The sequence below is a fragment of the Nyctibius grandis genome, chromosome 1 (assembly GCF_013368605.1).
Source record: "Nyctibius grandis isolate bNycGra1 chromosome 1, bNycGra1.pri, whole genome shotgun sequence".
NCBI lineage: Eukaryota > Metazoa > Chordata > Aves > Nyctibiiformes > Nyctibiidae > Nyctibius > Nyctibius grandis.
The window spans coordinates 103791638-103815699 of record NC_090658.1 but is presented as its reverse complement, the minus strand read 5'-3'; the positions used below and the strand labels follow the sequence as shown (position 1 = coordinate 103815699).

The 24062-nt window shown below is 39.7% G+C and overlaps 2 protein-coding genes across 5 annotated transcripts in view; one reads left to right on the top strand and one right to left on the bottom strand.

The window, feature by feature from the left end:
* BAG2 (BAG cochaperone 2) overlaps positions 1 to 4050 on the top strand; it is an 8486-nt gene extending 4436 nt beyond the window's left edge. The window contains exons 2-3 of the mRNA XM_068398790.1: positions 2050 to 2159; positions 3189 to 4050. Coding sequence (XP_068254891.1) covers positions 2050 to 2159; positions 3189 to 3589 — 511 coding nt within the window. The 3' untranslated portion in view covers positions 3590 to 4050. The remainder of the gene's footprint in view (positions 1 to 2049; positions 2160 to 3188) is intronic.
* On the bottom strand, positions 1210 to 24062 carry RAB23 (RAB23, member RAS oncogene family). 4 transcript variants are annotated; one of them, XM_068398767.1, is made up of 7 exons: positions 23878 to 24062; positions 22111 to 22348; positions 21177 to 21262; positions 15488 to 15644; positions 13922 to 14004; positions 12594 to 12686; positions 1210 to 11731 (listed from the first exon to the last, which is right to left on the bottom strand). In XM_068398767.1, the coding sequence occupies exons 2-7, from the start codon at positions 22263 to 22265 to the stop codon at positions 11592 to 11594; spliced, it is 714 nt and encodes a 237-aa protein (XP_068254868.1). In that variant the 5' UTR covers positions 22266 to 22348; positions 23878 to 24062; the 3' UTR covers positions 1210 to 11591. The 4 variants fall into 4 exon arrangements, with proteins under 4 accessions (XP_068254868.1, XP_068254849.1, XP_068254858.1 ...); XM_068398748.1 differs by having other exon boundaries at positions 22111 to 22312; positions 23874 to 24061; XM_068398757.1 differs by having other exon boundaries at positions 22111 to 22312; positions 23878 to 24061.

The following is a 24062-nucleotide window of genomic DNA, read 5'->3' as shown; positions in this document are numbered from 1 at the left end:
CGAATCTGATTTTAAAACACTATTAAAATGGAAATTCTACACTTCCAAATTTTAATTTGAAGCTTTCCCGCGGCCACAATGCATTTTTGAAATTGTGAGAAGACTAGTTTTTTAAAAAGGCATGGCGAGGCATTTATGAAAATATTGCTAGACCTCCTAAATTATAAAGCACAGACATCTGAAGTATGAAATGACTCCACCTGCCTCATTGCTCTTACTAACCAGTCCAAAATAATAATTAAAAGTATTTGCTCTTGGCAAGAATTTGCATTGCATTAACTTTTCCCACTCCTCCTCAGAATGAACATTAAAGGCAAGGCCTGAAGCTTGTGCTTTCACTGACTAAATTAGGCTAAATATTTTGTAAAACAGAACCATTTCGTGAGCAGGCTGCATGTGAAGTGGGACTATATCCTCAGATGCTCCCGTTCTTCTGCCTTCTTTTGCCCTCCTTTCTCTTCCTGCTGTTTTCTTGAAGTTACCTGCCCTCAGCCAGCCTTTGAGGAAGGAGCAGCAGCTCCACACCTATCTCCAGAGACAAGCTCTTATCTATAGAAGCAGTGATGAGCCACCACTGTCTCGGGGCTGCATCCAGTAATGTCGAAGAGCATCTGACTTCACAATATTTTGGTTTGTTTCCCCTTTTCTGGCCAGGTTTAATAAACATTTCAGGATAGATGGGTTCCCGTGCTCCTTATCCCAGCTAGACCTCCCGACCTCCCAAGCATCTGAAACTGTCAGCCAGGTTCACGTGATGTTCTGCTTTTCTGTGGGATCTGGGAATGCAGAGGTGACATTTTTTGGCACAACTCTTGCAGCCAATTGCAGCTTGGCAAGTCCTCTGCCAGCCCCGACCCTCAAGCCTCCAGGGCAAAGCCAAGGGAGGGGGACGATTCCCTCTTGTCCCCAGTCTCCGATGTAGACAGTTCCCTGATGTGCTTTTCCAGGTGACTCGGCTGAATGCAAAAGCCCTCTCCCTAAAACCGTCGTGGGGAATAAGACGTGAATTAAGGAACTAGACTCAAGTTTCTAGTATGGCATTTTCACATCGCCCTTGGCCAGATGGGCCTGTACCTCATGCCACGAGGAGGAGGGCAGACTATGGGCATGCAACCATGTGGTTTACCGAGACCGAATCGTTATCAGGGAGAGCAGTTTCTGACGGGTTTTCCCCTCACCCCCACTGCATCACGAGTGAGTTTCAGCACAGAGGACAGGACTGGAGTAGGGGTCCTGTTTGGAGAGGAACCGAGTTGCATGCTTCCCTGCAAGCCCAGAAATAGGAGCTGCTCCCACAGAAGCTTCCTCCCCCTGTGAATCACAGTGAGCGTTGCTCCACAGAAAACACCAGACACCGTGGGGGCAGGAGGTCCAGCATCTTCTCCCAGCGACCAAGGCACGCTGCTCGGCAGGGGAGCCCTTGTCACGTTAATAAAAGTGTGTGAGCTTTGTCCCTCTCGCCTGCTTTTCTCCCTCGTGGAAGGGGCTGTTCGGCTGCAAGGCGGCGTTTGAGTCTTCCGATTGTTGCTTTGGCATTTGTTGCTTTGTAGGTGTGTTGCAGGGGTGCTGTGCTGCTGGCCTGGGGTCACCGGGGGAGCCAGGCCCCCTTGCTGCCTCCATCCCTGCAGCTGCAACCTGCACCCCCAAGATCCCTGATGGGGACTTGGTCCGTTTCTGTTCTAGTTAAGCAGCTGGTAATAATTGCCAATTAGCTACAGCACTGCTGCTAGGAGGCTGCAGTACTGTCAGGCTCTGGGTATCCAGACTAACCGCAGGGTGGGATAGAACAGCACTGTCAATACAATAAAAGATTTAAGTCTGATGAAATTACTGTTGTTTTTTTTCCTCCATTTGTTTGCTTTTTAATATATTGAGTTTTGAAAAATGAAGTTAAGATACAGAAGGTCATGAAATCAGAGTCTGGCTCATCAATAATTAAGAACTGACTGTACTTCGTAAGCTGAAGTTTAAAAAACCAGTTCTTGGCAGCTATATAAGTGAACGGCTATTTTATTATTTAAACATTTTGTTTGGTTCAACCATGTTCAGGGTAGAGGCCTTCCGTGACGCAGCATCTGCTATGGAACAAGAGAAAGAAATCCTTCTAGAAATGATCCACAATATCCAGAACAGCCAGGACATGAGGCACATCAGCGAAGGTGAGAAGCTGCTTTGCCACACCCTCACAACTGGTCTACAGTCAGATCAGCCCACGCCTTCGGGAGCAGCTCCGTGCAATTCCTTGCTGCTGGCAAAGCGACGGGCGTTGGAGCCAGCTGTGGTTGCTGACAGGCCACCCATTACCCTGGGACCCCCTTTTTCTGGACTGTGTACATTCATGAACTGTTCAGCTGGATGGTCTACCGTGAATGTCACGACTGCGTGTGTGAACGCCCGTGCCCAGTTCACAGATTTATTTTCAAAGTCAGGATTAATATAGCTCAGCTGAGGGAGAGGAGGTGATGATAATGATGATGTTAAATATAGTTGAAAAACCAGCATTTTAATAGCTTTGACTACTGGACAGGCACGAGTGCTACAAAGTGTGTGGCCTGCGAGAACCTGATGATTAAGATTGTTGTCGTGGTTGTGTGATAGATGGCTTTAAATATATTCCCTAAATCTCTCTGTTTTAAATTAGGTGCTTTAAATTGCTGGTTTATTGGCTCTTCAAGAGCCTAAATGTCAAATTTATGTTGTGTCCATATTTTAGGAAAAGCCTATGTTTTCAGAAAATAGCCATTTTTTTCATGGCCCCTAATTGCATCTGGTAGTCAGGAATCAGTTCTCTTTATGGCCTTCTGGGGCACTGTCTGAATCTCTCCCTCACAGTGGCACAGAAGTTCCATAACGTGCCTGTTCTGTTAATGAATAACGTTTCCTGATAATATTGTACGCTTAGGTTTTATGTGACACAGCCAGCATTGTGTCAGCAGTGGAAAAGCTACATTTTTAAGTAGAGCTTAATGCTGCATTTCAAATCAGAAGACGCTGGCTTCTGTGAAATCGGCAGGACTCACGCAAATGCAAAAAAACTTATTTCTGGCCCCTGGAAATCTTGTTGATTGTCACTTACTTAAAAAACAACCTTGTTTATTGCAGAGTTGTAGCAGTTTGATTGTCTTGATGATGTTATTCACACGGGAAGGGATTCGCCTGAAACGAATACGTTCTTGTTTTCGATTTAGGTGAGAGAGAAGAACTTAATTTGACTGCTAATCGTCTGATGGGCCGAACCCTCACCGTGGAGGTTTCTGTAGAGACCATCCGAAATGCCCAGCAGCAGGAATCCCTACTGCATGCCACGAAGATGATCGACGAAATTGTCAATAAACTTCTAGATGATTTGGAAGACGCCAAAATCCGCTTAATGTCGCTTTATGGTGCGTGCACATCTGACGTGCCAGCAGGACCCATCGATCAGAAATTTCAGTCTGTGGTCATCGGATGTGCCATTGAGGATCAGAAGAAAATCAAAAGGCGGCTAGAGACTCTGCTCAGAAACTTAGAAAATTCTGAAAAGTCAATCACATTGTTGGAGCACCAGAAATCATCCGTTCGACAGTCCTGCAACAGCAAACAGGATTAAACTATCCTCCTGGCTACTTCTGGCAATCGCAGGATGAGCGAATCTCCATGAAAAGCACAGAGAAGCTAAGAAAAAAAAAATCTCTGTACAAGCACACGCGTATATACGCATGCACACGCACCGAAGTATCTTTGATTGGTGCCGTTAAAATGGATTTTAGTAGCATTGGCATTTTCTTTCAGCAATAAAGAATGCTATTGGGAGCTCTCCTGTAGAGTCGATACCGCTCTATTGCGAGTTGTAATTGTGCTTCTGCTGAACTGTCAGAAACTGTCAAAATCTAGCCTGTCCTCCGTTCTCCTGGGTTTTTTTTAAACTAAAGTTGTTTTGTCCTATAGTGAGATTTCAGCTTTTCTCTGCTCTATACATAGTGTGTGAACCAGACTTTTAGGGAAAAACAGACAACTCATGGCAATAAATCGAAAACATTAATAAAATGTATATGGTATTTTCATAAACAACACACTGTCCTACTCATTACCATTTGTCATTTTAATAATTTGGCACTATTCCTAAGCAGATCACAGTACTTCCCAGAGACAGACAGATACCTCCAATTTGTAACCAAGTGTAAAGCAGCACATCCATCCCGAGGTCACAACCAAGGCTAGCAACAAGCTCCACCTCCTGCCATATGTCCTTCCACGCCTGCCCGGTGAACCATCCTGCCTCCCGCCATCCAGCTGTAGTTTGAGGTTGCTGTGTATTTTTTTTTAACGATACTAAAGAGGGGAATGGTACTTTTCAGCTACTATACTGCAAATTGGTTTTGCATTATTATCTGTGACTCAACAGAGCAAAATGGCTGAATTCTCAGCTAGCAGGTACTTTGTTTGTTTCTTGTGTAGGACAGTACTACACTTTTTAAATTTAACATTACTTAACTCTCTGGGGGTGGTTTTTGTTTTGTTCTTTCCTTCCACCCTCTCACCCTCCGTAATTTCTGCTCATCATTGCCACACTCTAATTCACCAGCTGTGGGTCAAAAGTTGCAGATTTTGGGGTGAGCCTGGAATTCTGCACCCCCTCCATTGCCTGTCCATCTTGCAGTATTCCACCAAAGGGCAGCTGCCTCCTTGGAGCCATGTGGGGCTCAGCACTGCCCTCGGGCTTCTGAGCTGCTGCTCAGGGACCTGAGCTTCGCTCCTATTGAAGCTCAGCTGTGAGCACAGCAGCTGTGTGACCTGGAAGGGACATACCGATGGCAGCTTCCTAGGTAGCAGTGCGCTGCCTTCAGCGTTACAGCCTGAGCATGGCACCTGGATGCTCGCAGAGCACCAGCCCCAGGTGGGAGCTCCTCGTGCACAACTGGAGCTCCATGGCTTTCAACTCCTTCCATGTGTGCAAGCCCACTGCAGGGTGAACCGGAACTTCTCAGCAACCTCGGCAGCTACCAGGTTACAGTCACTGCATTTTTATTCACAGAAATGGCACATCAGGTAGGTGCTTCCAAAACAAATCTTCAGCCTTGAGAGTGTGAAAAGTTCCTAAGAACCTGGTGAGATTAATTCTAGAATTCCACTTGAAAAATAACTGGTTTATTTTCAGATGTTTTAGATCCTTGTGAACTTAACAAAGTAAACCTTCTGGCTATTTAACAGCATTAAACCCCTTGACAATAATACACGGCGCGGATTGTTCTCAGAAATCATGCTGTGAAATAGCTAGGTTGAACACAGCTTATGGATGCTTAGAATATTCCTTCAATATTTGGGGTTTTTTAAAGGCCACTGTAAGGTTATCCAGGCCACAACTGTTAATGTTTTTTTGTTTTCTTTTTTAGATCCTCTTCATTGTACCAATGGCTAAAAGTATTTTTCTTTTTTTTTATAGCACTTGTACAAGTGTGTTTGTTCCCAAGGACAAAATGAAGTGGTCACAGCCTGCATACCAACAGATCAGTTAATAGTGTAGATTTGACTTATTTTGACCTAAGTAAGTTACTGGTTTATTTTTAAAATTCTTTCTTCGTTTGCCTTCCGCTTTCCCAAATCCGGTGTTACCTATCTGACCCACGAGGAGGTCTGCCATACAGCCATCACAACCCCCGCCTGTGCTTTCAGATTGCTCACTGACATGCTGCACCCATTAAAGATCCCATAGATTTGAACAATCTAATTTAAAAACCAGTGCTACTGTCCTTAAAGTTTCTTTCACGCAGCCGTACCTGTAAGACACAGCAAAAGACACCTTTTTTATTTTTACTGTAGTTTCACACTGGCTATCTTAAGCATATATTACCCTTCAAGAAACTCAAAATAGCTAAACATAGCCTGGCATCATAGGCATGATGGATGAAGTTTTTCTAAGCACTTTTTTTAAGTGCTCTGTTGTCAAAAATGACAGCACAGCAGGCAAGGCTCAGCAGGCACAACACAGCTGGGACAAAGAAGATGTAAGAAAAACCAGTGAACTTTTGGTCCGGTTGTTATCTCCTGAGCAATACAATACGGCTGTGCTCCCCTCCTCAGCGTAAGCCAGTCTTGGAAACAGGACATTGCGAGTACGAAACGTTTTCTCAGGGCTGCCAGGAAGCACCCAGGCGTTTGCAGTGGCTACCTCGGGGCTGGCAGCAGAAGCCACATTGAAGGGCCACCCAGTTTCCCACAGCTGAACATGATCCCGCTGCACAGTACGCAGAAACCCCCACCTAGAGTGTGGCACACCTTCTGTTTTCTCAAGGTCTTCACTTAATTGTACTTAAGCACAATGTGAGTTTTCTCACATTTCAAGGTTTTTTTTTTCTTGCCTAAACCATTGCTAATTCATCCTCATTGGGGGGTGTTAAGCACGCGGATTGGTTTTGTGTGCAAAACTGTGTGCAAGAGGAACCAGTATATTACTTCCCAGATGCCCGAGATAGATACCTGGGTAAAGAGGCAGACCCAGATGCTGTGAGCTCTGTTTTACTAAATAAGTAACTCACTCGGTGACTCTTTACCCGTTTCTTTTCAGAAAATGCATCAGGCCTCTTTGATATATTAGTAATATTTCAATGACACTTGCACTGTCTACAAACACTCACGTAAACCTTGTCACTGCATTAGCCACGCCAATCACGAAAAATAAAATGACCAGAAAGAGGCAGACAGAATCCGTATCTTGTATTTGAACTGTGTGGTGGAGAAAGCAGAGGCAAGAGCTCCGAAAGAGCGTTTCTACTCGACTGTGGTGCCCACCCTTGTTCCTTGGAGAGTATCTATGCATGCTGCCATGGATCCCAGCTGCTCGTAACACATGGACTAGAATCGGGCACACGAGTTTCTTGAGCAGATTCAGGCTGCACAGCTACAGGGTTATAGCAATTTTTTTGTGATTTAATACACTGACAATTCCATATAACGACAAAAGTAGTGACCTATATCAGATCAAACAGTAATCAAATAAACAGGTTTAAGTTGCATGATACAACTCATGTCACTTACAAGAGAACAGAAATAACTCATAGGGATTTTACAGTAATGGCATACACAGAATATTCAAATATTTATTTTTACCCTTGAGGATTTACTCTAAGTTATGTTGCCATTTTTTTTTCTAAAAATATATTACATTTACTTGAGATCATGACGGTGATAAAACCAGTTATGTACATTATCTGTTTTAACCATTCAGATCCAGGTGAACTTGCAAATAAGAGTAAGTAATTTATTAGTAACGATGCATCTTTATCCTAGCAACGAGAGCGGTATTTCTCCTGGGCCAGATTAATTTTTACTTTTTTTGACCAACTTCAGTCGATTCTGCTGAACCACGTTTATCTCAGTAAGAGAATAAAGAACATTCACTCCACAAATTATTTATCAGTATTATCCTACTACTAGGAACCTGAGAATGAGTCTAGTTCAGTACTAGGACGCACCTGGCTTTGAGATGACTCATATAGAGCACTTCTTCGACACGCAACTGTTTGAAAGTTTCTCTTATTCTGTTATAGCACCTTTCATCTTAAATCTAAACATTGCTGCATTTTTTCTTCTATAATTTTGATTGCCTGTTTCGACGCCGTATTTAACAGAAGTATTTCCTTCTGTCAATACTATTTGAGCATTAAAAAAGATGATACTCACAACTATTGCTTCCTACAAAAAGATGGTACGGTAGTTTTGATGAAATCAAGCTTGTTGGATCACACTTGCTCTCTGGCTTGTGTACAATTACTGCTCAGGTTCTGCAACTTCAGCCAAAGGTCTATGATTACATTTAGAAAAGCAGTAGGGGCGTGGGTACAGTCACTGGAGCCCAAAAAGCACGTTTGTTAGCTTGCTGTATGACTGACCTCCCACAAGAGGGTTCTGCAGTGCAAATAATTAATTGTAGTATTAACTGATAGCTATCAACTTGAATAGATGAATTAACAGGTTCAAAGTGCACGCTCACTGAGTATTATGCACGTACCCCTGCACAACCTCCAGGCAGTACCACGTGTTCAGCTGCTCAGTTCCCTTTAGTATAATGTACATCTACAGAAGTGATGCAAAGGAAAACTACCTGGTCAGATATGCTGTAGCCAAATAATGGGGGGGGGGGCGGGGAGAGACAAATTTTACTGATGCATAAAAAAATTAAACAGGAAATCAGACTGACAGTATGGTAATTCAGGCATTTTGACTTAAAAAGTTAAGTATTGCCTTAAGAAACACTGAAAATAAGGAAGCTCCAAAATTGTCTTAAGTGGAATATTTAATTTTTTTTAAAATTAACCACACACACACAAGCACAAAAATCTTAGTGTGATCAGTCTTAAAACTTTGAGATTTGTTCTTTCCAGTTGGAAATACATCCCTAGTGTTACCACTTTGCATCAAACGATGCCCCACTTACTGGGAGAACACCCATTCACTGAATGGATACCAACCGGAGTGGCAGATGCTTTAGTGTCGTACTCTTTAGCGAATGCTTATTTCACTAAGGCATTAACAATTGCTGAAGTTTTCTACTAGTGGTAGCGTTATCAGCTGAAAGCAAAGAATTTTGGCAAGATTCAGTTAATACATCCAATGAGCTACTCAAGAGATATGAACAGAAGAGGAGTGCAATTAGTTTAGTCTCACAGAACAAAGCTTCATGGTCTGTGGAAGGAACATCTTTTGCTCCCAATCCAGGATGCTGATCTGCCACGGGTGTAACAGAGCTACATCCTCCTCCACCAGAGAGTCACACAGATGCACAGAGAAGGGCATTTTTATTACCAGCCCCACACCTGTAGGTTTTGGTAACTAAAGCATATGATATTTTAATGAGAATGTTTTTAGTGGAGAATGGGGCAATGTTTATAATAAAAATTATTCACAAGGGACAATGCAAGCGCTGAACATTTAGGCATGTCTCTTCATCCAAAAGGTGAAAGCCACTCCCACTGAATAGTGATGTGAATACCTAAGGATTCCTGCTATATGCAAGTCATCTGGTTTATATCTACACACCAACCACAGCAGGATAAAAACTAAATTTGCAAGCAGCATACATGCAGAGCACTCTCCAGAAAAATGCTAATTTGGACAGTCTCCATCTCAGTCATACTGGAGAACAAGCACTGCAAAGTCACAACAAAGAGAGAGACACTTTAGGTTTAAGATGGGAATGACTCACTGTTACCCCATGCTGCAAAAATATATTCCTACGTTAAAAGTACATGTGTACTAAATTTCAACATATCCTAAATTTAGCAAGTCTGTCAAGTCTCCACCTATGAAAATCTCTACTGAGTTTTCAGTCCTTAAAAGAGCAGTTTATAATGACAGACCTTAAATACAAATGGGTTATGTAAAAGTACAAGGTCTACAGTGTAACATGTAATAGTACGAATGGTCATTATACGTAACAAGGACTTATTTTTCAGTACTCTCTACAAAGTCAAACAAGGAAAAAAAATGTTTCAGACACTTGGTGGTTTTGTTTCTTTTTCAAGAAAAATGAATAAAAAATTTACATTTCGTTGTCTGTCTGCTGGTTTCAAAAGTTTCCATATTAAAAACAGTTGTCGAAATTCTTCATGCATATGCTCTATCTTACATCCTGTTGTAAGGTGGCCCATGATGTACAACCATAAGTCTTATTCTAAGTACTTTACTTCTTAAATTGCTAAGACAGATAGGACTTGACCCCATTTATACATACATACAGTGATTAAATGCACTTGTTAAAAAATAAAGGCCTTCATCCAAGAGAAAATACAGGAAACATTAAGGTGAAGAACACAGTTTTGCTGCAAGAGAAAGGGGATCAAGCGCCTTGGAGGCAGCCTTCTTGCCAGCAACAGGAGATGCTCTAACAGCTTGTCAAAGAAACAGCGGTACTCGGTAAAAAGTCTAATATAGTCAACATAAAATACAGAGTTTCAGTTTGCGCATAACTTGCCACCCACTGCTCTCCCTACAGAGTGTAGAAAAAAGTACATTTCAGTTTTCATACTCGCTGACTTAGAAACAAAGTAAGTCAAGCTTCCTACATGAATTCACACAGCGAAAAGTCCTTCCTCCAAAAATATACAGGATCACTCAACTAATTTTCATTCTCATACACCATTTAAAAAACTATTAAAACTCTGAATTTTTTCAAGCAGCATATTTTGCATTTGTCACCGGCAGGTCTGTTGTAGAAATCCTAGAAAGTTAAAATTATATCCTACTATACAAAAACATGTAAACAAAATGGATTATTTTTTAAAAGGCATGCATGCTCTTAGTGAGGATTAAAAAAGTGTTTATTTTTGGTAAATAAAAGATATCTTGCTTAGCATTTTTAAAAGCACCTTAGTGATTTTAGGAGCCTAAGCCCAAATAACTTTAATTTAGATTTGGGCTCCTAAACATCTAAATCAGTTCTGTAAAATTACTTAAGCACTTTGAAAAATTTTTGCCATGTCTCTGATCTTGCAGAATGAGATTTTCTGTAACCGGCAGCTAATTTTGAATCTGAGACAATATTCAAGGTCTCGTTAATGTAATTCAGTCATTAGCTGCAATTTTTTGGATCCTCCATAACTTAGCTTATGGTATCTATGAAAAATTTATCCAAAGATTATAAATATTTTTGTGACACCACTTTGCAAGTTCCTTCTTCATAGATGACACAGGATACAACGATCAAATTTGAACAGAAATATGATTACATTATATGTTCCTTCTGAATAGCTATTAGTGTTGAAGACTCTTATTTGTTCAACCTGGTAAGACTGAGAAAAACAAACTTACAAAAACATGTGTAGCACAGCATTAGGCTAAAAGAAGAAGCATTTTTGGCACTGTACATTTTTGAATCTAAGCTTTTAGGCCCAAAGTATAGCAAGTTAAACATACACAGTGGCAGCTGGGAAAGCCTCATCTGAAATGCAACATTTTTAAAGGAAAATTTTTTTTGGAAGATGCTATTTTATGATCATTAGCTGATCTCCAAGTAACGTATCCACTGGAATTCAGCCTAAATATTCATACCAAACGTTTACATATATACCTTAGCACTCATATATATAATACAAGGATATTGCACCTACAGAACTGCCAGAATCCATATGAATATAGTCAGGCATAAAATGTAGTGTCTTCTTTTTGCTCTTCATTTATCTTCTTAGTGTCCTGACTAACAAATTCTAATACTTTCTTTCAAATTTAGTTGCAAGGTTGCTGCTTTACCTTGGGCCATAGCATTATGGTCTGTACCTATACTTGTAAGTATTATCCTTACACCAAATGTGCTTTGCCATTCAGCAATACCTAGTTCATAGCTCTGTAAAGAATCCCTTGAAGGAGAAGCTTGCCTGGTTTTTACAAAGTGCACGGGTCAGCCGCGGTTCTGTGTTTTGCCACCGGGTGTCTCCCTCTACACACCAAAAAACACTGCACAGGCAAGTTTATACGAATCCACCCTCTATCAAGGATCCCACAGGCACAAGATTTGCTAAAGCACTGGTAAAAATACCTCTACAGCTGGCTTTATTCTGTACTCAATTGCACAACTTCATCCAATTCACTGGGTTGCGGTTTTTTCCTCCAAAAGTGGTCTAAGGTATGCTGCAGTTGCTAAAAAGACTTCTGTTTTTCTTGGTCCTCTGTTTGTTTGGTCTAAGGTTGATGACATCTCCACCATTAAGAGTGCTAGAATTTTGGTTGGAGTGACTTCCACCAGCTGTATTAAAAATACCTACAGAAATTAAAGACAAGAAAAGTATATGTATTTCTTTACTTCCTGCAGCACAATACGTTAACACTTAAGATGCAACACTTACTAAGGCATAGTAGTGCACCTCAAATGCATACTCTAGTTTTTAAAGGCTTTATCTATTTCTGTGTCAATTTTGCAGCTAAATTTGAAGTAGAGTCAGTTGGAATTACTAGCCAGGCAGTATTTAAAGCTGGTATACATCTATGTAATTGAAGAGCAGCATATACACTCATCTGCGTTATGTGTATGCTACTAATTGCATGGTAACGAAGTTATGGTTAGTTGAGTAATATAATAAAAGAAAAACATGACAATTTTAAAGTTAGAAACTTTGCTGAGATAAAGGTAAGGAAAAAGCCTGAATAAGAAGGGAGTGCTTTAAGGAAAATAAATGACCTGACTCAGAAATGCTTTAAAGAAGGGCTACAGAAGCTCAGTGTTCCCTTACAAAAGCCAGTTTACAAAGACCTTCCGATTACACGCCAGATTCTTTCACTGTGAGTCTCCTGTAAATCTGCACCAAGATGAGTAACACTAACACTAATTACATTAAAAAATCCAACAAGCATCCTTTCTCAAGTCCTTACACAATGTTTGTTTAAACAAATTTAATAAAAGGGCACTTGCCAAACATTAGCTAGAAACTTTAGTACAATCAGTTTGACAGTCTTTAGAGAGTCACAAAGTTATTTTACAGAAGGAAAGGAGACAATATCCTAAGATAGGAAGGTAATAATTAGACCCTGATTCACCTTGTATTAACTCCATAAAGAAACAGATGAGACCATAAGCTTTGATGGCACAAAATACTGTTTCAGGTTTTTTATTACAGTATACATACCAATCTTGTTACTGCTTGTATGTACTAGTTCTGGATCTTCAGCTGTTTGTTGCTTGAGCCTTTGAAGATATTTATCAGCCAAATACTTAAAAACTGGAATGTCAAAAAAAAGGTACATCAGAGTATGCTTAAAAATAATCTTCATATCAATAATAATACCTCCATATCAAAATTCTGAGTGGTGACAAAAGTGCATTCGACACCACAGGTTTAGCACGATCTGGTAAGTGATTCTGTCTCAGCAAGTTCATGTACCTGAGCAGAATCCAGATTAGTCCAATGTCTACCCAGGTCTTACAGTTTGCAGTACTAGAGTCTTGCACAGCAGACAGAAACATCTTAATATTCCTGTAATGAAGCTGACACGTACATATTGCCAAATGTTCCAATTCATGCAACTTGGAACTTTTTAAAATTATGTAGGAATTTAATTCATCCATTTTTTGCAAGAAGCCTTAGAATAATAGCAGTCATGTAAAGTAAGGCTATTAATAAAACTTGGCAGCAACTTTTATCTAATTAACTAATGCTACGTTCATTTGTATTGGGGTATAGAAAGTCTACCTGGGATTCTGAAAAAATCTACAACTATAGGAGAATTTTCAGAACCTATATATCTTACAATTATTTACATTTGAAATTAATAACTCATGTAAAGATGATACAGAAACATTTTACGTTTTCTCTTGTAAATGTTTTTTTACTATTAAGTTTGCCTGATTAAACAAAAGTTATCAGAGACTATAATTCATGATTATTCAAACCTACCCCACAAAAGATAGTGACTGAATTTTATAACAGTACTCTCGTAAAATTAAACACATACATTAAAAAGCGACACTTGGGAACTAGTAAAGTATCATCAGTAGACAAAAGGTTGCAAGAGATCCAATCTTTTAATGTAATTTTTTAAAATACAACTAAACTATGAAGTAATTGTTTATATCAATTATTTATTAGCAATTACAAAATAATCTGTTCAACAATTTGTATATTGTAATAACTGAACTTCTACATATCATTTTTTTAAAAGCTCAGTGCTTACTGACAGTCATTGGAACTAAGCAGCCTTAACACATTGGCACTTCTAAATACTGAAGCTATGCACTGTTTGTAGAAGGGAAAGGAAAGATGTACACAAAGAAACGGGCCTAACATGCCAATATCAAGTAATTCTAGCTATGTTTAAAGTGCACTGCTAAGAAATATAAAAAGGATTGCCAACAGCATGCAACAACGTGGGAAGTAACAGATCAGCTCCAAACTAGAGATGCACAATGCTACACAGCAGCTGGCAGGACAGACACCTACTCTGCTGTATCTCGTACCTTCAGTTACGTTTAGGTCTTCCTTCACAGATGCTCGGTAGAACCTTAATTTTAGCTTCTTTGCCAGTGCTTCTGCCTCTTCACTTCACAACAGAAGAAGACTTTGTAAATACTAATTTGTATTATTTGTCACCATTTATTCTTACAGACAAAATGCTTCGTGGTAAGTTAAACATAGACACACAAACAACACCTGATCCTTCATTTCTTTACAATATCGCCACTACAAAAAGAAGGTATTTTACATGCAGTTTCTTTATGACCAAAAGTAATTGCTTTTCAATATTTATTGACTTCATTAACTAAAATTTCCCAAGGGTTTGAAGGCAGGTATCAGTGAAACCAAAAGGAAGGAGGCTGTAATTAACAGCACTAGAATCAGAACAACTACCACTGCAAGTCAAAACAACAACAACAAAGTAATCCTTAAGTATATTTTAACGAAGCAGTAGACTATGCAGTCACGTGAGTGCAGAGGAATTACTTTTTTCTGTGATGTGAAAGAGAACTTGTGCTAAATTTTAAGGAAAAGCTGCGGAAACTTATGAAAATTTCTCCAAGGCAAATCGGGTCATCAGAAAAGATGATGTTACTGAGGCAGACTGAGAACAAAACCTAAGTGACATACCATGAATAAAGGAGGAGTTCAAATGCAATTTTGCTTTTCCTTTGAAAAATCCTCAGTATTCTTTGCAGAGGGAGTAGAAGCTGATTTATGCCCTCAATGACAGCAAACAGAGAACAAAGAAAGCCAGTGCAGGGAACAACAAAAAAGAAGAAATAATTTAAATCTCTCAGGAAGATGGCAGAAATAAAGAAGTGGCGAATGATCAACTTCATCATGCAGTATTTTCTATATGATATGCTGTGGTAAATGAAAGTGAGCATTCGTTAAGCTGATTTTACGTCAAGAACGAAATTGGTCATCTATACAAAGGCAGAATGAACTGACAGTAAAATCTGTAAAGAAAAACATAGCGAGGAAGAATTAGCACCATGCAGTTTGAGAATATTAACAGATATGTATTTCTATAGAAGTATAATGTTTTGATAAAAATGAGCAATAAAAACAAATTAAAGCAAAGCAAAGCAAAGCAAAGAATATTAAGGTATTTTTTCAAACAATCTGTTTAATACTACTTCATCATTTCAGCAAGCATTCACTAGCCAAACTAGACAGTGTAACTTCACTGTTGCACAGCACGGTTTAACAGCAACCATAAATTTAAACAGGAGAGAAATTTCTGATTAAAAAAAAAAAGAGAGAATTATATCATGGTACAACCAAACTCTTCATGCTATTCCTCTATTTTTTTGTCTGACACTTCAGAAGGCAGCGTGAAGCAAACAAAGCTCCTAGCTTAACAAGCACGTCTGCCCAAGTAACTACACTAATGCAGCAAAAACTGTCACCTGTGCTTCTAGGGCACGTTTTGATGCAAGGCATAGGTTTGACAACCTAGATATCACAAGTCTTCACCAGAAACTCCCACAGATTTTTTTTTAAAATGTGTGTATACAGGAGACATATATTGTTCTTTAAAAAATATAAGATAAAACTCCTACTTCTTTATACAGGAGTCATCAAGAAGGTCAATCTTATTCTGCACAAGAACTGTGGGAATGTCTCCAACTTCGGTCACAACTTTCTCCTTCCAGGTAGGGATTGCTTTGAAGGACTCTCTGTCAGTTGTAGAAAACACAAGAACACAAGCCTGGGCTCCTAAAAATATACAAATCAATTACAAATACATACAAATCAACCAACAAACACAAGAATCATGTATAAAGTATTTCAAGTATGAGGGATTTTTCAAGTTTCTCCCATAGAAGTGCACTTTTACCTCCAGCTTGTGTTAAACCAATGGTCGTAAATTCCCCAAATGAAAACAGATTGCCATATTATTTTGTTCATTACGCCCATTCTTCACAACGGCTATAGGTCTGTTACCTTTCAAGCTATTTCCAGCATGGTACATGCACGCAGCAGAAAGGAATAGAATGGGGTGATACTGAGAAGGTACTTCCACACTTGAAGTATCAGTGAGTGGCCTTTTGACTGTCCAGTAGCCCTTTTGCTATCCTCAAGAAACTCCTTTTCTTTGCACACAAACACGTGGAGAAACACTTTATTATTTATATGCCTTTAATATGCTTGGTATTTAGTATCAGAGTGTAAAAGGAAAAGATAGCTTATGTCTTTGAGACTCTAGCGTTATCTTGTGGCGAATATCCCAATCTAATTACATATAGCATGAAAAATTATTTCATCAGTATGAATTGTCTCTTTTCTAAGAGTATCACCACGTAACCCCCATTCCTGTATTCTGTTTGTCTTTGTATTTCTTTGACACAAAGCACTCGAGTTTTTTTATTAGGCTTCCTTTTATTTATCTTTTCAAAGCCAAGTTCAGTCTATCTTTATGAAAGTTTTCCTATGCTCTTTAACATCCTTTCACATGCCATTAAGACCCTTCTGGTATGGTTTTATACAGAATAGTAAGAACTGACCCCAGAATTTCAAATCAAGCTCTACCAATAAAACAGTAGCAATATAGTCTTCCACAATTTTCCCTGTTACTTGCATTGTAGTATTTTGTTTTCCCTAATGTCCACACCATATTCTAATGTATGCAATTCTTCTGATGCAATTCCACTTAGAATGGTGTGACATAGGTGTAAAATTAATTATTCTTTCCAAAGCAGGTTAATTTGCATTTGTCAATGCTGAATTTAACCTACTGTCTCGCAGTCTAGCTTAATAAAGCCTCTCAAGTTCTTTGCTCTACTGGAGATGAGAATATTTGTTAAAAGACTCTCACCATCTCTAAACATAATCTTGTTCAGTTTTAAGACTAAGAAATCCATTGTGAAGTTTCCACTCTAAGGCACTTTCACTTCATCTCTCTCGTTCCACTTATTCCTTCTAAATGCTAAAACACGGAGATAAGTCCTAGCATGTGGTAGGTAAAAGGGGGGTGACTTACAACATCAGACCTCCCTGTTCAGTTTAGATATAATACATGTAGAATGCAGTGGTCAGGGACAGGAAAAATAACTCAGCTTTGCCATATTTCTTTTTAAAGAGAATTATACGATAGGCTCTAATTAAGAATCAAACTAAAATATTTTTTGAGGACCTTCAAAATTCTGACATTTAAAGGTTCTCACCAGGAAGTTAACAAACAACAGAAAACAAAAGTGTCTTTCCTCATCAAGAAATATACCTGCTATCAACAATGACAAATTCTATATATGATATACTCTATATGTAATTGTGTATTTCCAAACATCTGCTGAAGGTTTTGATCACTGAATTGTACGAAGTATCTGAATTTACTAATCCAACAACCCTGCAAAGTGCTTATTTAAGAAGAGAAGAACAAAAAGACTATTCTTATGCTCAATTCAAAACAATATCAAATATGATCCTTCTGAAAGTATGCTTCAGTATAGTGCAGAAGTTAGTATGGCAACAGAGTTCACCACAAGATGCTGCAGGGCAGAGATCTTACTAGGTAAATTCTTTTTATCTTCTAAAAATATTACAAAATACTCAATATTTTTATTGAGAACATAAACAAGTTTAAGAAATTATAATGTTCATGCAAGAGCTCTAAGGAGAAAAAAAGAAAGAAAACAGACAAAAAACAGGCATTGAAACACCCTTCTGTATGCAGTGACTGTCAGTATTCAAGAGAGTCAATATCATCATTATCTTACCAGCAGCAATGGCACAGGATAGTGTCAGACAGGAGCATAACAGCTAAAACCAGGATGTTCTCGATTAATATTTTAAATCAAAGTTCTTTTCTAAGAAGCTGTTTCATAAAGCTACTTTAAAGTACTGAAGAAAAGGATATTGGATTTTTTGTGTGCAATTACTGCTTTGATAACCCTTACATCTTCATTTTAAAAAGGTTCCAACTGGCTGCAGAATCATTGATATGATATTCATACCTAGACTAATTCAGAAAAAAATAGAGACGCTACCATCTCTACGTGATTCAATTAAAGCATGAGCTTGTCAGCTGAGGTCTCAAAGATCCTCAGCAGACTATCCCATCCTCATAGACTCCGTAACCATATTTTCTCCTTTCATAATGGTACAAAGCCTATGTACTAGAAAACATGTAAAGAAATTCCTTGCCATGGGTGGACTCACACAGGGCTTTATACTTGGCACCTATTTGTTTCACTCTTCTGTTCTTTGCCTCAGCTTTTTCAGGCTATGACAGAAACCACACGTTCACTATAAAACTTATGGTGGTTCCTTCGACCTTAAACTGAGATAAAATGCAAGGTCAAATGATATCATCATCCAGAAGTTCTTGTTTACTGTTGACGTTCTAACTGCTGTGGATCCTTGTAGTCTTCAACAGGCTTAGCAGGGTTTAAGGTCTCAAGAACAGTATTCAACAGAGGGCTGCCTTGCTCCAAATTGGACCAGGCATTGCATCCTTCCCATTATTATAGTTACTACAGCTGAAAGTGGTTGACAAGTGCAAGCTAGAGCAACGCTATGAAGCCTTGAGAAATATGAAGTCTAACTACTGTGCAACAAAATGAGGAGCCTGATAACCTGACTAATCAGCAACTGAATTATAGATTAATGAGCAAGATGTCCGTTTTCCATCAAAAACCTAACAAGGGTCTACTCAAGATACCAGTGGTAGCAGATGGAAAAGGATGCATGGATGAAGAAGTGATCAAATACTGCTTTGAGAAACATCTGTAACATGGACAGAACACCTGGTGCTGCAAACGACAGCCACTTGTGTATGTGCTTAGCATATAAATGAAGTACGTAGCCAATTAGAAAATGTGTGACTTCCATCGGATAGAAACTGGTAAGATGCACAATACAATATAAAAAAGAAATGTTTAAATACATACAGAGCTTCCTTCAACTGTTTGAATTCAGGCTGCTGGACTCCTTGCGTTGCATGATCACGGGCATGCAGCTACACTGGCTGCACATACTCGCCTGTACGTAGGAAACTACATGACATATCCACTGTCAGCAACACTGTTGTTTCTCTGCGAGGCTGAATGAATTTGGTCCCTGCACAAGAAGGGCTCAGAAACAAACTCTGAAGCCTTCACTGTGTGACCATAGATGAGCAGCTGATCCCTGAAGAACTGACAATACACAAAATTCCAGGAGAGTACGTAAGCCCTAGTGTAATGATAGTGGGACAGTGACCTGTGGGAGAGGCAGACCTTGAAGTAACAGCCATCATCTATCTTACCTTCCTCAGAGGTGTCCTCCCCTTATCAGCAATAATTGGCAATGAAATCTTTGCATTTCCCAAGTAAGCTTGACCTTTTGCTTCTATAATATTGTGCTTGCAGACCTGATGCTAAACCAAAATTGCATTCCAGGCTTTTATAATTTCCTTTGTCCTTCATGAGTCAAAGGCTAGTGCGGAACAGTCACTGTATCTAATACCTTGCACTGTTAATATATCCATCATGCAATCTACCATGTGTATCCATAGGATGACTATGACTATTTCACAGCAGCCTCTTCAGTATAAAGGTCCTGAAGGTAAAGATCTAACTGCACTATGCTGGGCATCAGTAACGAGCAAGATTTCAAGACACTCAAGATAAGTAGTGCGGCCAGTAAGTGTAAAGTTCTTCTGAACACTCCATATTTAGCATTACTCCCACTAATTAGGAGAAAAAGACTTTGGCTTGGAACAACTGAGGAGAGCAAAGCACACAAGAGAACTGAAGGCCAGGACAGTAAAAAGGAAGCTCCAAGAGAATCAAGTACTACCTTCTAAAATTCATAAGCTCAACTTGTCAGCTGTAAAATAACAGAATGATCTATTTCCACATGAGGATAAAAAGAAACAGGAAAAGAAACATCTTTCTCTGAAGAAATGGTAATTATCAATTACAAGTGACAACCAGAAATATTATGGAAAAAAAACCCTCTATTAGTTGCTGCCCTGGTTTCACTGGGATTTTGTTTCAGTTTGTGACCAGCCATGGTGATCAAGGCCATTAGCAGTTAAATGCAGGGCAGCTGACCCAGGCTGGCCCACAGGTGTATTCTACATCATTAACATCAAGCTCACTATAAAAGGGAGGGCTTGGTGAGGAGGAGTGGGGCTCATTTTGTTCTCTTCTTTTCTAGTTTCCCCTCTTTCTTATTCCCAACAATTGCTATTCTTGGAACAACTTGGTGCAACTTTGTAGCTAAGTATAATTTTGTGTGTTCTATATTATCATTTATATTGGTTTCTTTATTTTTATTAAATCTGTTTAATTTTAACCCACGAGTCTCCCTCCTTTTCCTAATTCCCTTCCTCAGTCAGGGAAGGGACACTGGGTGAGAGAAAAACTGTCATTGTTTAGCCCTGGGTGCGGGCTAAACGTAGACAGTTACCAAAACCAATCATGAAATATAAAAAGATCAGAGGACTATACCATCCTAAAACAGCACGGCATAACTATTTTATCTCCAAATGAGGTAATTTTTCTAAGATTTTTATACCATAGTGATATATTTCCCCAGCCATCGGGTAATTAGTTTGACGAGAACTGAATGATGGAATCTTTGCCAAGTCATTCATATCTCTCATGTTAAAAAACAAAACTGAAAGACTTTCACAACCATTGTTAAATTATATGCAAAGAGAGCCTAAGTATGCAATTCGTAACTGGTTAATTAGATAATTTACCTGTATATGACTGAATAATATAGTTTCTATTTTAGGAAGTGAATACACTTGCCTTATTACTCCATTGTGTTAATGTGTTCAAGGCAGTCTGTACTAGCAAGAGAACTGCTGTGCCTAGCAAACTATCTTTCTAGGATGACTGGCGGATTTTTTTCCCCCTTCGATTAATTTCTAAGTGCATCAGCCACAGTTTTTGGAACATTTACAAATATGTGTCTTATAAAAGGAAGAAAACACTTTTAGAGGGAAAAAATATAATTTTGCCTTTGATTGTCTGAATGGCTACATTCTGTGCAGTTTCTGTGCAGATATTTCTCTTATTTTGTTCTATGTTTTTTAAAGGGCACTACTGAGCATCCTACATAAAGTGACACTTAATTAAGGCAAGGATCTTACATGAAGGGAAAAAACATTTAAGAACTGAAGAAGGTGAATTAAAAATGCTTTGTACACACATGAAATAACTAAAATTCTTAATACAGAGAGAGGAAAATATCTTGGAGATGTGCAGACCAAAAAAAAAAAGAAAACCTGCCAAATAACAAATATGGTATTATCACCTCTGTAGTAGGCCTTAGTTATTGCATCAAATTCTTCTTGACCTGCAGTGTCCCATAACATTAGCCTGACATCTTCATCATTAACTCTGAAATAAATGACACAGTTTTGTAATCAATACAACAAACAAGCAACTCAAAACAACTGACATGGAAATATTTCTATGTCTACAATATAAGAGTAATTCAGTTCAAATTTAACTTCATTTAAATATAATGTAACTTAATATGGGTAACGGTTTGCTCTGTAACACACTACAGCAGTAGTCCCTCAGTTACATGACGTGTTCTTTCCTGACAATCCATATTACATTTTCCTCTTCCTGTTCTCCTCTTCTATATTTCTTCTATGAGGAAAGATCATACAAACTTCAAAACAAAACTCAGGTGCCTAAATAATGGTCCTTTTGTCTTTTTAATCAGCTTACAAAATTTGTAGAATTTTCTTACTTCTCATTACCATAGTCTTTTCCATTTTATCAAACATAATTGGGTATTATCTGCTTATATTACATAAAGAGACTAAACCTGTAGAATATTAATTATTTTTCCCACAGCTGTTTTAATCTACATTGGCTTATAAAGTTGCGTAATCATTTTATCGTAAGCACTTCCACTTCTTCCTCAAGTTTAATTTCCTCAAGAAATTAAAAAAAAAATTCAACAGGTGGTAGAATATAAAAGAAACTTGTCAAAAAGCTTAGTATGACAGGGGTTCCAAATTTTATTTTGCTTTTGATTTATAATTCTAAATCTTGTCTGGAATATAGAGTGATATAATTTTAGCCCACTGTGCAAGAGGGAAAACAACTCCCTTTACTGTGCTTTGGAGACAGCAGGCCTTGTTTCAAGCCTTTGTAAATTGTAGGATTACAAGAGAACAAAAAAATAGAGGGGAAGGTAAAAATCAATAGTATGGCATCTGTTTAATACATACTGGATTTGTCTTTCCAGGAAATCTACACCAATAGTTTTCTTGTAGTCTTTTGTAAAAATCCCCTTGCAATATCGCTGAATCATACTGGACTTCCCAACAGCTCCATTTCCTACTACCACCACCTTGATGGCCACCTCCATATCTTCTTCCAACATCTTTGCAGCCCAAGGGACTCTCTAGCTGATTCAGGAAACTATCGATTCTGTAAACAAAGTAAACAGCTATGTTCATAAAATTGCTGTGGATAGAAAGCAAGAGGAAATATGATCACCCATTAGGATTCACAAAGATTGCACAGTTTATTTTCATCTCTGACACAGGTTGCTTAAGTGACCTCGGGCAAGTTATTTAGCCAGTCTGTACTTTGATTTGGCACTTATTAATTGGAAATTAATATAGCTGTTCATAAAAAATATCCTTCCACTGTATGAATGTATCGTCATATGTTGATTATGTTCCTGACGCTCCACTGCTAACACATATAAGACACTCAACTGATCAATCCAGCACGCAGCAAGAGTCTGAAGTACAGCAACTTCTAACTTCAGCCACTGCTCTACACCCAGTTCAGACAGCGTCACCTAACACAAACACTGATGCTTTGAAGACACGAACCTGTATCGTTCTGTGATTATATCCCTCACTCCAGTTCTTATGAACTTGTCTAAATTTGCCTTTCTGAGGAAGCTGATAAAAATCACAATCAAATAAATTGGTGCACTCTTACTCATTTTATTTTTGGCATGTGAATCAAAACACTAAACATATAAATATTACTGGGTAATTCTGAAGAGAATGCATTTTCCAGAAGTCTTTTTTTTAAAAGAAAAAATTGAATAATCCAACTGTCTTAAAACATTTTTTAAGTGTTTAAACTTTTAAATAATGTTATCAATACTCAATACACAAGTTATTTACATATTAAAAGGCTACATCATCTTAGGTGTGACCACAACCTCACACCACAGGGTCACTGCAGCGGAGCCACCTAATTTCTCTCTGATTTAATTTTGCCCGCGTACACCGGACATTAACTAGAGACAAAGCCCAGCTGCTCAAGTACACGGGCAAAGTTCACAGCGCAAGCGGTTATAGCGGACACGGCAGTTTTTGTATAAACTAAAATTCCAATGTGCAAAAATGGAAAATAATTTATTGGGCTTAGCGTAAAGATATTTCATTTAAGTTTTGGTGAGGTTTGAGGGTTTTTTATGAGGAAGAAACGGAGGCTCACACCCCGCGGAGCAGCAGCTGGTAGCAACCCTGCTCTCACGGGAAGGGAAAATACCCCTGTTTTAAAGCCTTCGCCCACCGCCACACCCGCACCCCGCGCTGGAAGAGCTGCGCTACCCTCGCTCCCCCTCAGCCAGGCAGATCATGTTTCTGGATCGCCTTTGGCTGCAGTGGGCATTAGCACCCGTACGTTTGTATCGGGTATTCGGCAAACGCCGCTACAACTGCCGCCAGCTCGGCCCCCAGCACTCCCCATGGCCATTTTAAGCGACCGCTGCGCTCGGCGGAGACACCCGCTCGGCGGTCCCCGCGCAAGGGGCTGCCCGCGGCCGCCTCCCCGCCCTGCCCCGGGGGCGCCGCGGCCACGCTGAGGGCGGAGGCTTGGCCGGCCGCCCCAGCCCCCCTCTGGCGCCCGCCCCGCCGTCTCCCCGGCCCCGCTCCCCGCCAGCCCGCCCGGCCCGGCAGCCGCCTCCCGCCTCGGGGCGCCCCCAGCCGCCACGGCCCCGATTCCCGCCCGCAGCCCCTCTCACCAACCCCTCGCAGGAGCGGGGCGGGCGGCGCTCCCTCAGAGGGCACGGCGGCGGCTCCACCTCTGCGACGGCGAGGGAGGGCGGCAGCGAAGGGGAGAAGGAGGGAAGGCGAGAGGAAACCGCTCGCTACAGCCGACCCAACCCGGACGCACATCCCGGCTCCCCCACCCGGAAACGCCGTCAGGACTG

What these genes read in the sequence shown, in the direction of transcription:
- RAB23 (XM_068398767.1), bottom strand. Translation starts at nt 22,265, where the DNA reads ATGTTGGAAGAAGATATGGAGGTGGCCATCAAGGTGGTGGTAGTAGGA. An exon ending in TTCCTGGAAAGACAAATCCA is followed by an intron (nt 21,263 to 22,110) that starts GTATGTATTAAA and finishes CATTTATTTCAG; the next exon opens with AGTTAATGATGAAGATGTCA. An exon ending in TACAAGCAGTAACAAGATTG is followed by an intron (nt 11,732 to 12,593) that starts GTATGTATACTG and finishes TAATTTCTGTAG; the next exon opens with GTATTTTTAATACAGCTGGT.